Source organism: Sander lucioperca, chromosome 24 (assembly GCF_008315115.2).
Source record: "Sander lucioperca isolate FBNREF2018 chromosome 24, SLUC_FBN_1.2, whole genome shotgun sequence".
In the NCBI taxonomy this organism is placed as follows: domain Eukaryota; kingdom Metazoa; phylum Chordata; class Actinopteri; order Perciformes; family Percidae; genus Sander; species Sander lucioperca.
The window spans coordinates 16,534,123-16,546,593 of NC_050196.1; the positions used below are offsets into that span (position 1 = coordinate 16,534,123).

The window sequence follows — 12,471 nt, forward strand, 5'->3', positions numbered from 1 at the left end:
AATAAACCTTCAGATGGTGAATAAACACGGTTTGGTTTGCGTCTTTTTTAGTGTGACATTGTGTGTTTTTCACATTGATGCTTTTTATTTAGTAGACACCAATCAAAAGAAGCTCAGTTCCATCAGCTGAAATATACTCTTATTTAATACCAAGCAGAAAGACAGATCTTCACGCAGTATTAACAGAAAAAAACTAACCTTTTATAAAGTAAAAGTAATAGTTAAGTTCAATTTCAAGGTGTCTTTAACATGTTCATGTTTAAGAGTTAAAATACAACATGTCAAATGAGAAACAAAGACAACCTCACATCTTTAGTTCTCATCACTGTCAGAAACCTCATCTAAAAATATATATTCCCAACTACTCCAAAAATATAACATGTACAGAAGATATTCAGGAGAATTTGGCTAATTATAAAAGTCTGACAGTCCTCTACGCAATTTCAAATGATTCATAACGTCCTCTAACACTCTGCTAGTATTGTATCTCCTCCTCTTCCTCCTCATGCTTTGGCCGTCCGCTCCTCCTCCTCCTCCTCCTCCTCCTCCTCATGCTTTGGCCGTCCGCTCCTCCTCCTCCTCCTCCTCCTCCTCCTCCTCCTCCTCCTCCTCCTCCTCCTCCTCATGCTTTGGCCCTCCTCCTCCTCCTCCTCCTCCTCATGCTTTGGCCGTCCGCTCCTCCTCCTTGCTGGCTCTCTCCAGGTCAGAGTAATACTCCAGGGCCCGTCGCACCGGCTCCAGAATATGTTGCTGCACATCAACATTACAGCAGCTTCAAAAATCAGACTTGTTCAGCGTATTGCAAAGATTATTTCATGAAAAATTATAGATACATTTTGCCTGTGTTCCCTCAAAAGGCAATGCCGTTCAGTGTAGTTCAGAAATATCTCAAAAACTATTGGATGGATTGCTCTGACATTTGGTTCAGATATTCACGGCACAGTTGTTTAAAATGTTTAATCAGGATCACAATGATTGGATCAGGATCAGCTAATCCATCTGACTTTGAAGAGAATGTGCCGGTTTTTCAAAGCAACATTGGACTGGATCACCTTGATCCAGATACAAACTTTTCAAGATTACAAAATCGGAATAACCGTGCTCTAAATGGGACTACATTATATACACATGCAGACGGTTCCTACTGACGGACCAAGGTGATCCCACTTTGAGAGAAACATTTGTGAAATGTTTGCCATGTCTTGTTACATATTGTCCTTATTAAGTTTAACATTTTATTTATACTGTATGTTTTTTCTTTTTGCGCTTTTCAGAAAGACATTTTAGTATAAAAACCTGAATGTATTCTTTAATTATCAACCATTAATAATGATCTTTCTAAGGAGCTTAAAACCAGCGGTGATATGTTACCTCCAGACAGGGGAACAGCTTGGTGAGCTCACTGAAGAGCGGCAGGAGGACAAATCGAATGAAGTTGGTCTGAGAGGACGGTTTGGACACTTTGTCTCGGTCCATGAAAGGAGTCACTGGGAGCCCTTTGAGTTTCTCTGTGTCGCTCTGCACAACCGGAACAAAAAGAACAACGGTTTTAATTTACATTTAAGTTGTGGGTGCAGATTTTATTCCTGTGTACTTGAGTTGGCTTGTGGCTTTTGCTTCATAATAATTGTTCTCTTTAAAAAAAAAAAAAAAGTAAGGAACCAAAGTTTTCTATTTTTGTGATGTGTAAATACAGTTTTCCCTCTCTCTTCTCTTCCTTTGACTCCATGATATTCAGTGTAACCGTGAAGTTAACTTCCTCTCTCAGTCTCTGGTCGCAGCGTTAGGGACAGCTGTTTCCAGTCACTTCCTGTGTTTTGATCAGCTGAGAAACGGAGTGAAAACCTGGTTGAAGAACTCCTGCAGCAGACAGTCCAGCCAGGGCTCGGCCACGGCCATCGGCCTCGCCTCGTTGGAGATGTCGCTCACCTTCACCATGATGTTCATCAGCTGGAAACATGCACAACAACAACTGGTTAGACCGAGCTGTTCTGTTTTATTTTCACACACCTGATCAATCTTACCTAACTATCTTATTTTGTTGTTGGGCTTCTAATTGTCTGATTTTACTTGTCGCATTTGTTTAATCTTGATTTAACTACTGTATATAAAGCACCCTGAAATATATATGAAAATATTGTAGGTATATTTTCTCAGACTCAGAGTAGAGTAGCAGTAGTTAACATTTGTGTTGTCTGTAGACCAGGAAAAGGAAGAGGTTTGGTAGTTTTAATGTGATGGGAGAAGTGAAAAGGTGACTTAAATAGACCTGAAAGCTTAACTTAAATAATGTCAGAAAGCCTTAAAGTAACTAAAAACACTGAGAAGTGAAAAGAAAACGGTTTCAGGTCTATCTTTACCACTTCCTTGTGCTCCTTGTTAGTGAAGTTGAACACCGGCCGCATTGTTTTGAACTTGTTGAGAATTTCGTTGTGTCTCGCCATGTCGGTGGCCAGAATACATCTGAAAAATATATATTTCTGTTTCAAAAGCTGAACAAGCGACACAACATCAACGTGGATGAAGTGAATGAGGCTGAAGTCGTACTTGATCATTCCTCCTCGGATGTATTTGTACTGCTCGCAGGTCAGGTTTTTTAGGATGTTGCACTCTTGCTGCAAAGACAAAGTCATTTTTACAACATTTGAATGTTTTCAACAGTTAAGGAATGTCTAATTTTGTAAATAACAATTTTTAAAAATATTGAAATTAATTAAAAGAAAGTAAAAAAAATACACGCACACATACAAAATATAGAAACAAGCATATTAAACGAGTAAAATGATAAAACCAGCAGCTAACAGTAGATTAAATGTGATGTTATTATAGGGCGAAGGCTATTCTAAAGAGATGTGATTTGAATGTGTCCACGTCAGTAGGGATGTAACGGTGCATCGTGAATGGCTTAAAATCTAAATTAATGTGTAAAGATTATAACCGTTGAGATAAAAAATAAAGGGCCTAGGCCGTAATCTACTTTACATTTAACATGTTTAACTTCAGACATCGCTACGTCTTCTTAGTTTATTTATTTGAAGAGATTTCTTTCTATATATTTAGTTACTAAATCTAATCATTGGGGAGACCTCTAGCTCATCCAGTAAGAGCGTGCGCCCCATGTAGGCTGAGTCCTTTGCAGCGGCCCAGGTTCAAATCTGACACATGGCCCTTTGCTGTGTCATCCCCTCTCTTTCTCTCCCCCTCTCCTGTCTATCCACTCTCACTGTCACATAAAGGGAAAAGCCCCTAAACATAATCTTAAAAAAAAAAGAAAAATCTAATCATTAATGTGTATTTAATTTTAATTATTTAAGATAAAATACAATTTTAGTTGCACTTTTGATAAGAGAGCCAAAAGCAGAAGTTAAAGTCAATAATTTTCCTGCCTTTAATTAAAAAATAACTCTCATGATATTCATTAATTTAGGATTAAGACAACTAAATCAATCGGGTTTATCAATAATTGTTCATTGCAAATTTTTCATAATTCAGTTTACCAATACCTCACACATTATATATAGTATAATCTGAATACTCTGTTTCCAATCATACTTTGTTTTTGTTTTTTTAAATGTCTCCAGCAGAATATTTTGGAGTGAATCCTGTTCTTCGTACCTTGGACATGATGCCGAAGGCGACGGCACAGTGGTGGTTTTCCAGGGGGGAAATGTCGTTGTAGCGAAGAGCTAAGTCGGTCTGAGCATTGATCTGTGTGACATTTAAAAACAAAGCAACATATAGATTAGAAATGAGCAAACCCCTTGATGGTGAGACGAAGAGATCGGCAGTGAGGTGACCTGGTAGACGTTGTTGTAGCCGGGGTGGTCGAGGTCGTGGCACAGAGCCGAGGTCAACATGATCAACAGGTCGATTCTTGCTATTTTACTCCGGAGGTCTGTCAGCCAGATCAGCCCGTACATCTGCACAACAACACACCGCTAACAACTCAAACACAAACTAAACCTCCAGTACTTCACTGGGAGGTTATGGCTCTTCACACATAGAAAAACAGCACCTGTATGTTGGCAAATATGCAAAAAACAAGTTGCAGATCATAAATGTTTTATAGGCTGCAATGGTTTTTGTATATTAAATATATTTGATATCAAAATGTGTAAAACTCCATATAAATTGTTATAAATTCAGTGGTGAAAGATCATTTATGTAACTAAAAGTAGAAACACTACAAATAAAAGTCTTGCATTTAAGTAAAAAAAGTTTTGAGCACAAAATTATCTTTATAAGTACACAAAAGTACTCATTGTAAGTGTTATATTATTACTCTATACCATTGGATCCTTATTATTATTATTGTGTTAACATGTACTTTAATGTTGTGGTCGAGGTGATTACTCATTTTAACTGCTTTATAGACTTTTGGGAAGTTAAATCACATTTTACAAATTGATCAAATATTTTGGATGTCAAATTTTAATCTGAAAAGTAATTTCAGCAAGTAAATGTACTTGGTTGCTTTGCGCAATTATATAAATCAAATTATATTTTTGTTTCTATTCTGAAGTTACAGTTATTTTTACAGCTTAAAATTTATCTTTTTTTTGGGCTTTTTTTCTTTCAAATATTTGGATTTATTCAAGAATCTCAATATTGTTATCAGCCTCAGAAATCAAGAATCAGCGAGTTTCTGTAAATCACAGATAAAGTGTTTAAAATCAAATCTTTTTCATGTTTTTTTGGGATCCCTGTGGTGACGACGGACCTCACAGCAGCAGTTCAGTTCTCTTATCTCACATATAAAACATTTATGTCTTATTTCCTGGAGATCATCATTGTCCCTCTCGCTGTCCTCCAGCTGATAGAGATGATTGATGTTTCTCCTCCGGTCCGTACCATCTGAGTGACGCAGAAGCAATGCCTGAAGTTGTGGAAGGGGATGCTGTTGTAGTGGCAGTAGACCTTAAACAGGAAGTTCTGCAGGACGTCCAGCTCGATGTGGAACGCCGTCAGGAACTCCAGGTCGGTGAACATCACCTGGAGGAGCACCAGCATCTCCGCATCCTCCCACTGCCTGTTAGCAACACACACACACACACACACACACACATACCTCTTACACCTGTGTGTGTGTGTGTGTTTGTGTGTTTGTGTGTGTGTTTGTGTGTTTGTTCTCACCAGTTGTCAAAAATGGGAGTTTTCAGATGCTCTCTCACTTCTTCTGTCACCTGCAGCGTGCTATGATGAAACAAGACAGACACGAGTTAAAGTGCACCACGCTCTTCCATGCTACTCTTTCGACAACATAATAAAATCATAAAAATACGGATCATTTAGCTCTCTTTGTGAGTCAGGACACCTGACCCGTTGGGCCCCTGGGCCTGTGCCTGGTAGGCCCATTGAATTATTCATCCAAGGAGTTACCTCATGTTGAGGAACTCCCTGCGGACTTGTTGGTGTTCCTCGTGCACGCTTAGCTGAGAGGTTTTGGGTTTTGGGGACAACTTGGAGAGCTGATGGTCGCTGTCCTCCTTGAATAGACCCATCCAGCTCAGGTGCTCGACACTCTGACAGAAAGGAACATTAAACTTTATTATTACTGATAAACCTGTAATATTCATATTAAGATGGAATGTGCACGGAGTGGGTCAGACCCAAGTGAAGCCATAAATGTTTCTTCCTAAAGTTCAGTTGTGTTTGTGTGACTAACGAACCTCCAGCTTCCTCTTAAAAGACTCCACTTGGCTCTTCATATCAGAGATGATAGTCGGAGTCTTCCCCAAGTCTTCATTGACTTTGCTCTCCAGATAATGCAGCCTGAAGACGGAGACGGGAAACAACAGTGAGTTTTTGTCACCCAGACGCTTCAATAAATCACCTTTACAGGATGCACTCACCTGTATTCCATGGTGTCCAGCTCTTTTGGCATCCCCACACCTGTGCATGGACAAAAAGAAACACACAAAAGACTTGACTTTGTAGAACAAAATCATAACATCAGAAAGATTTTAAACCAAAATGAAGTCAGATGTTGATCCTAACAGTGGTTCCCGAAAACCTTTTGGCTTGTGGCAATTTAAAATGTAAGGTTTCTCCAAAAGAGTGATTTCATATTGTTTCATATGAAGCCTGAACTGGTGAAAATATCCAGAAAAAGCCACATTTAAAATATATTGAATTTAGATAATATTGTTAAATCAATTGTTAATTTCCTGAGAAACAATACTGAGGACATGACCTCAATGGTAACTAAGGCCTTGTTCCAAAAATATTTTAAAAATACCATCTTTTAAAGACTTTGGGTGTCCAAAACATCAAAATATCTGTTTTAGAAAATAAAGATTTCTCATTCCAAAATGGACATCTTAGAGTTTGGAAAAAACTCTGCAGCCAGTTGAGCTCACTCTTTAGATTTGACGCCACCACCTCCAGTCGGTAGTACGAGTCCTCGCTGTTGGCTTCCAGCAGGGGAGAGATGTTCACCACGCTGCCGTTTGTGTTGTACATCTTCAGGATGTGGTGAGGCCCTGCCTCCGCAGCCGCCCGGAACAGATCTGTCAGACGGAGAGTTCGGATTTTGGATTAGTACGTTTTTTGCCTTTATTAGAGTGATGACAGGAAATAAGAAAAGACGATGGGGAGTAACACAGTTCAAAACACACTAGTACCGTACATCTCTATCTCAAGATGACAAGAGAGGACCTGTCAAAGCCACATGCATGGAGGTCAGGTCCTTACACCATCAGATTATTAGGAACCTCTCTTATACATGCCCCACTCATATAGGTCTTTTCTGTTAACATCTTTACATGTGATTAAATTGCATGTGTAAATAAAGCTGTCACATTGATTTACAGTATGATTATGCCTCTAAAATCAGCAGCTGCAGCAAACGATCTCTCTTACCTTTGACATCTGCAGCAGAGCAGTCGGCTCCAAACTCTGCTTGCTCCAGCCTCCCATTAACCATGAAGTGAATGATTTTTGTTGCCATCCCAGACCCAGGAAGGACGTGACCTGCTCCAGAAATGAAAAAGGGGACCCTTGACTCTGACATGAACCTTGAGTCTGTGAAGGGTCACCTGCAGCTGACAGAGAGCCCACCCACTCATGGGGGGGATTACTTAACTGGCCTACTGGGGAGGGGCCCAGAGTGTCAGTCAGGTCCCCCAGGCCTTCACCTGCAAAATGTCACTCGAAGAGACACAAACACACCAGGAAGAGATGCAGAATGACCACAAGGAGACACAAAACAGCTGCAAAGGGAGACTAAGAGACTCAAAATGACTAGGAAAAGGGGCAAAACAACCACAAAGAAACATAAATCGACTGCAAAGAGGCACAAAAAGACTACAGTGAGACACAAAACATCTGCAAAGACACACAAATAGACTCACAATGACATGAAAAGGGGAAAAACAACCACAGAGAAATAAAAAATGACTACACAGAGACACAAAAACAACTATAGAGACACAAAATGACAACAAAGATACACAAATAACCACCGAGTGACACAAAACAACTACAAAGAGACACAAAATGACCACAAAGAAACACAAAATGTGTAGAAGAGGTGGTGGGGCATGTTGCATGTCTGTGCCTAGTTTAGTACAGTCTATGGTCAGTCAGGGACCCGTTGTCCTGTAATCTTACTGCAGGAGGTGTTGTTGCGCGGCCCTGCCGGCAGGGGTCGCCGTTCTGCGGCTTCCTTCACTGCAGCCTCTACGGCGTCTGCTATGGGACATGCTATGATTTACTATGGCAAGTAATGATTTTGTCGTCTTTTAATTACAGTGAATGACTTGTGAACAGCCAGCTGAGGGGTTTATACATCGAAATGGCTTGAGGATTAAGTTGTGTGAAGTAACGCAATAAAGTGAGTTGTTGCTGGGCTGTAATGTAAAGTAACGGTAGTTTGTGGCCGCAGGCAGCGTCGGACTTTTTTTTCTGGGAACAATTCAGTCCATCCGGTGAGTGAAGGTCTAACCGGGTCCCTGAAACAATAACTTATTAATTAACAAACAAGAAACAGGTGAGTAACGGTGTAGCTAACGGTGGTCCTCCGTAGCTGCTGCTAACTTAACTTAGCCAGCTTAGCTAACACTAGCTCGGCTGTATTTGGGATAAAAGCTTGCTAGTAGCGAGCTAGTGTGCTAGCAGGAGAAGCTAACTGCTACATAAACTGTGTTGACATAAAACGTCTATCTGCATAGTAAGTCACTTAGCTAAACCTAAAGTAGCATTGCTATCTTTAACTCTGAGCTTCACGTTTTAAATGTACTATATTTAAGTCAAATATATGCCGAAAAGAGAGACTACAAGAAAAAGCATCCTTCCATAACATGTATTATTTCAGACTAGAGGGAAGAAAAACATGTACAAAACACGTTATTTCTGCACTTTGTCTATTTGTGTCCCTATGACGTTATTTCCTCTAAATTCATCAAAAGTTAGCATTAGATAATGCGTCATTTGCACATTTAAACATAACATTTCAGAAAACTTGAAGAATTGTCTTAATGTAACGTTATGTAATCAACTGGGGAATCATTTCTCAACTGTAAACTTCGCCGAATTGTCTCCCTTTTCTTGCTGTCTTTTGTTACAGGAGAATGAAGTGCAATATCAAGAGCAGCCCTCCACTGCAGGATGTTATGGTGCTCATTCACCAACGTTAGCATGCTCTTAAAGAGAATTACTGGCGTATAAACGGGGCCAAGTATCCTGCAGCAGGTCCTGGAAACTGTAAGGACTTTGGTGAACAAAACGTGAGGAGAAAAGGCTCGCTGGAAGTCTGCTTGTGCCTTGAATTTTCTGTCCCAGGCAGCAGCCATGGAGGAGGAGGTGAGCATGGAGTTTTTGCTGGAGCAGGTGATGCAGAAGGACCTGGGGAAGAGGCTCCAGGTGGGCCAGGAGATCATGGAGCTCATCCTGGACGAGGAGAAGTGCCCCGACATGGAGCAGGACCAGACCGTGCTGGACAGGATGGTGGACACAGTGGCCAGCTCCTGGGTCAACTCCAGCAACTTCAAGGTGAGGACAGTTTGTTCATTAAAGAAGTTGAAGATGACTTTGGCTGGGCGAAATGGAAAAAAATGAACCCTCTCTCAACATCTTTTTAAAAATAACTGTAGTGGTGCTCTTGAACAAGACACTTCACTCTCAGCTAGACAGGTGTTAGCATATGAAACTAGGCCCTAAAATATATTAACCTAAAATTAGAGCCTTAGAAGTTAAAACTTGTTTTTTGTCACCATGACAGGTGGTTTTGCACAGTGTGTGTGCTCTATTGGTTTAATAATTGATGTTTTAGTCACTTGTTTATATGTATGCGTTCATACTTAGGGTTACAGTTCAGCTTGAGTCTATCCAAGCATGTACTGATAACAGAACTTCATACTATTAAAAAGTATTTTTTTGCTTTTGTCATCTTCTCCAAACATCACTCATGTAACACGTTAACCTAAAATTGGAGCCCTTTAAGTTCAAAACATGTCACAAATACAGAGGTTTTTCTAACCTTAAGTATGTATTCCATTGGTTTAATAGTTTATGTTTTAGTTATTTGTTTATGTGTCCATATTTAGGGTTACAGTTTGGCTGCTCCAGCATGTGCTTAACAGGATAATAACAGAACTTAATACCCTTAAAGTATTCCTTTGCTGTTGTCATCTTCTCCAAACGTACTGTTTCACTCAAGTAATAATATAATAATAATAATAATAATAGTAATATGTTACATGGTACCAAACATTTTTACATTGTATATAACTGAGAAACACTTTATTTTACACATATGTAATTATTTTCTTTTTTATCTCAACTGGTTGTAATCTTTACACATTTATATCCATTTTCCTCTCCATCCATCCTGTTCACGATGCATCGTTACATCCCTACCACCGGGTGTGGAGGGCTTCAGTAGCTGTCAATCCACCAGTCAGGATGATAGGATGCAGGAGGGGCTTAAAGCAAACCAGTTGATACTGATTCCTTCAGGTGTCGGGGACAAACTGTCCTCAGGGAGCGCTTCATTCACAGAGAGGTCGTTTTTTTTCCCCTCACTGTTGGCAGGGTGGCTGATAGACAAACCTATACCTTCCTATGTACTGCAGGATCCCCTCACTGCTGTAACCGTGGTGCAGGATTTGCATGCCGTCCATGAACGTTTGTGTGTAATTTATGCGGATATGAGACTGCTGATTAATCAATACATGGAGCGCACAGTAACGTAGAGCAGCTACGTGTCGTCAGGCTGGATGATCTCACTTTATATGCTCTTTAATGTAGTGCTCCCATGCTAATGTATACAGTGAGGAGGAATCAAACCCTGATATATGCAGTTTTTTCTCATCTCATCTGGCTTCATCAGATTTCTTTTTTTTTTTTTTTTAGCATTCTGGCTTTCCTGTTAATGGGTTTATTTGTAGCTTTATCTGAGTCTTGTAAAATGTCAATGTTCCTATTTTACATCTTGTAGTGTCCGTTTCTGTTTTTCTACAACAATTACGTGTCAATTAGTCCAGGGTTGGGGTTGGGGGTTAGGATTGGAGTTAGACTGTTGACTGTTTTGTCAACTACTGAACTTACTTATTTAATCTCAATATTTAATTGGGAAAAGATTTCAAGTTGTGACACTAAAATGCCAAATTTATCAATGGAGTTTGGTGTCAGGCACCTTTTTTCTATACAAACAATGAGGCAGATGAGACTGAGTGGAGCTGACTGTATGATCAAAACTACACACTGACTTCAGACACGTATCGACGCAACCAATCGTATCGCTGCTTAATGTGCTGCCCTGCAAACGCAGCCTCCTCCGGTCCTGTTGATATCTGTGGCGGGTCTGTAATGGGGACGAGGCTCCCAGGCGATCATGTGTCAGCGATGGTGGCTGTGAGCTTAATTTACCAGCACCATTAGCCCAGTTTCCTTCCCTCTGTGAGCGAGCCAGCAGAGTTTCAGTGTGTGGAGAGCAGCTTCCTGCCTCCCTGTGCTTTAATGTGGTAGTAAAACTCTTCAGATGTGTGTGTGGGTGAAAGATAGAGGAGCGTTGTTTCATGTGCGGTTAGTCTAATGGCTCTTGTTAATTGATTGGATGGCAGTGAGCAGACGAGTCAGGGCTAAATATATCAGCTATTGATAAATGCAGACAGCTTAATGGCAGAGGCTCATAGTAAAAGTCTGCAGTTACATGCTGAACTGTCTAAACCTTGTTTATTCACCTTTCAGGATGATATAAATGTCCATATACATCCCCTATCATACTAAGGAGGGCTACAACATATATTTATTATAATCATTGATTCATCTGAATATTTTAAATGTATTCATTCAATTTTAAATATTTATTTATTTTTCCCTTTTGCATTTCAAGCAGAAACCTGAAACAAAGACCACCTCCGCAAACCTCATTAAAAAATAATCTGAACTAATGATTGTACTGTAGTTGGTCCCCAGTGGACTTTTTTTAAGCAAGTTTGGTCTTTAAGCTTTTTGAATGTTATGTATTTATTATCTGCTTTGGCTTTGCCAACGTTTAAGGGCGTTTTCACACATACCTCATTTGGTCCGGACTTTTGGACTTTTCAGTTTGATCCAAACCAAAATTAGAGGTCTGAAACCTCCCCCGGACCACGGTCCGGATCAAAAGACCAAATTTTGGTCCGACCAAAAGAGGTGGTCTCGGTCCGGACCAAACTGAACCATGGTCCGGTTCGTTTACAGTGTGAAAGCATTTTGTGGATGGTTCGGACTTTCGGACCAAATACAAGAAGCTCTGGCAGGCTCTCCTTGTGTTACAAGACCGGGGAATAGCTCCTTTAAGGAATAGCTCGGTGCTTAGTGTGTAGGCTACATGAGAGAGTGAGAGTGACGGTGAATGCGCTCAGAGCAGACAGCTGTCGGCTGTCAGAGCAGAGAATACATCAGCAGTTTATTTGTTAAGTGGTAGTAAATGTACAGTGTAGGTTTCCGTTTGTCTCTGAATAAATTCTTCAGAAAGTTCCAGTGTCTTGCTTCTCAACATCCCAACAAAACAAAAAGAGCCGCAGTCAGTAGGGGAGAGCAGCAGTCAGCTGAAAAAACTCCGACACAGAGAGAGGAGACGAGAGGACGGGGAAGCCTGTCTACAAACCAATCAATTATAAGTATCTGGAGACGCAGCTCACGTCTATGATGACGGCAGGACGTAGTTTTTTCACGTATAGATCTTTAGTGCGCTTGCATAACTGCAGTGTGAAACCAAAACTTACCGGATCAAATGTAGACAATGTAACAAAAACATGAACCTTGGTCCGGACCTTGGTTTGGACTTTCATGTGTGAAAACGTCCTAAGACACAGATATGGTGATGATAATGGTCCAAAATAATGTGAAATTGCATCTTTTCTTAATTGAAAAATGTAACATTTTCTTTAGGGAGGACCCGTGAACCCTCTGCCAAATACATGCCAACCCTAGAAATGTCCAATATCAGAATGACGACATAAGAGCCCTGTCTCGTCAGTCTTA

General features: G+C 40.4%; 2 protein-coding genes across 22 annotated transcripts in view; one reads left to right on the forward strand and one right to left on the reverse strand.

The window, feature by feature from the left end:
- Positions 1–641: 641 nt before the first annotated feature.
- LOC116044850 (high affinity cGMP-specific 3',5'-cyclic phosphodiesterase 9A-like) lies at positions 642–6,998 on the reverse strand. 2 transcript variants are annotated; one of them, XM_031292400.2, is made up of 14 exons: positions 6,862–6,998; positions 6,360–6,509; positions 5,853–5,892; positions 5,670–5,772; positions 5,380–5,522; positions 5,134–5,193; positions 4,852–5,029; positions 3,798–3,920; positions 3,616–3,708; positions 2,548–2,615; positions 2,361–2,463; positions 1,846–1,950; positions 1,372–1,518; positions 642–750 (listed from the first exon to the last, which is right to left on the reverse strand). In XM_031292400.2, exons 1-14 carry the CDS (start codon positions 6,947–6,949, stop codon positions 658–660), a joined length of 1,494 nt encoding a protein of 497 aa, XP_031148260.2. In that variant the 5' UTR covers positions 6,950–6,998; the 3' UTR covers positions 642–657. The 2 variants fall into 2 exon arrangements, with proteins under 2 accessions (XP_031148260.2, XP_031148261.2); XM_031292401.2 differs by lacking the exon at positions 3,616–3,708 and having other exon boundaries at positions 3,759–3,920.
- A 683-nt stretch (positions 6,999–7,681) lies between these two features.
- LOC116044841 (CLIP-associating protein 1-B-like) overlaps positions 7,682–12,471 on the forward strand; it is a 50,986-nt gene continuing 46,196 nt past the window's right edge. For 14 of the 20 annotated variants that reach the window (XM_031292375.2, XM_031292374.2, XM_031292380.2 and 11 more), the window contains exons 1-2: positions 7,683–7,990; positions 8,567–8,991. In XM_031292375.2, the coding sequence (XP_031148235.1) occupies positions 8,791–8,991 (201 nt within the window). In that variant the 5' untranslated portion in view covers positions 7,683–7,990; positions 8,567–8,790. Of the gene's footprint in view, positions 7,991–8,026; positions 8,171–8,566; positions 8,992–12,471 lie in introns of those variants that run through there. The other 6 variants (XM_031292366.2, XM_031292371.2, XM_031292385.2 and 3 more) reach the window with 5 other exon arrangements.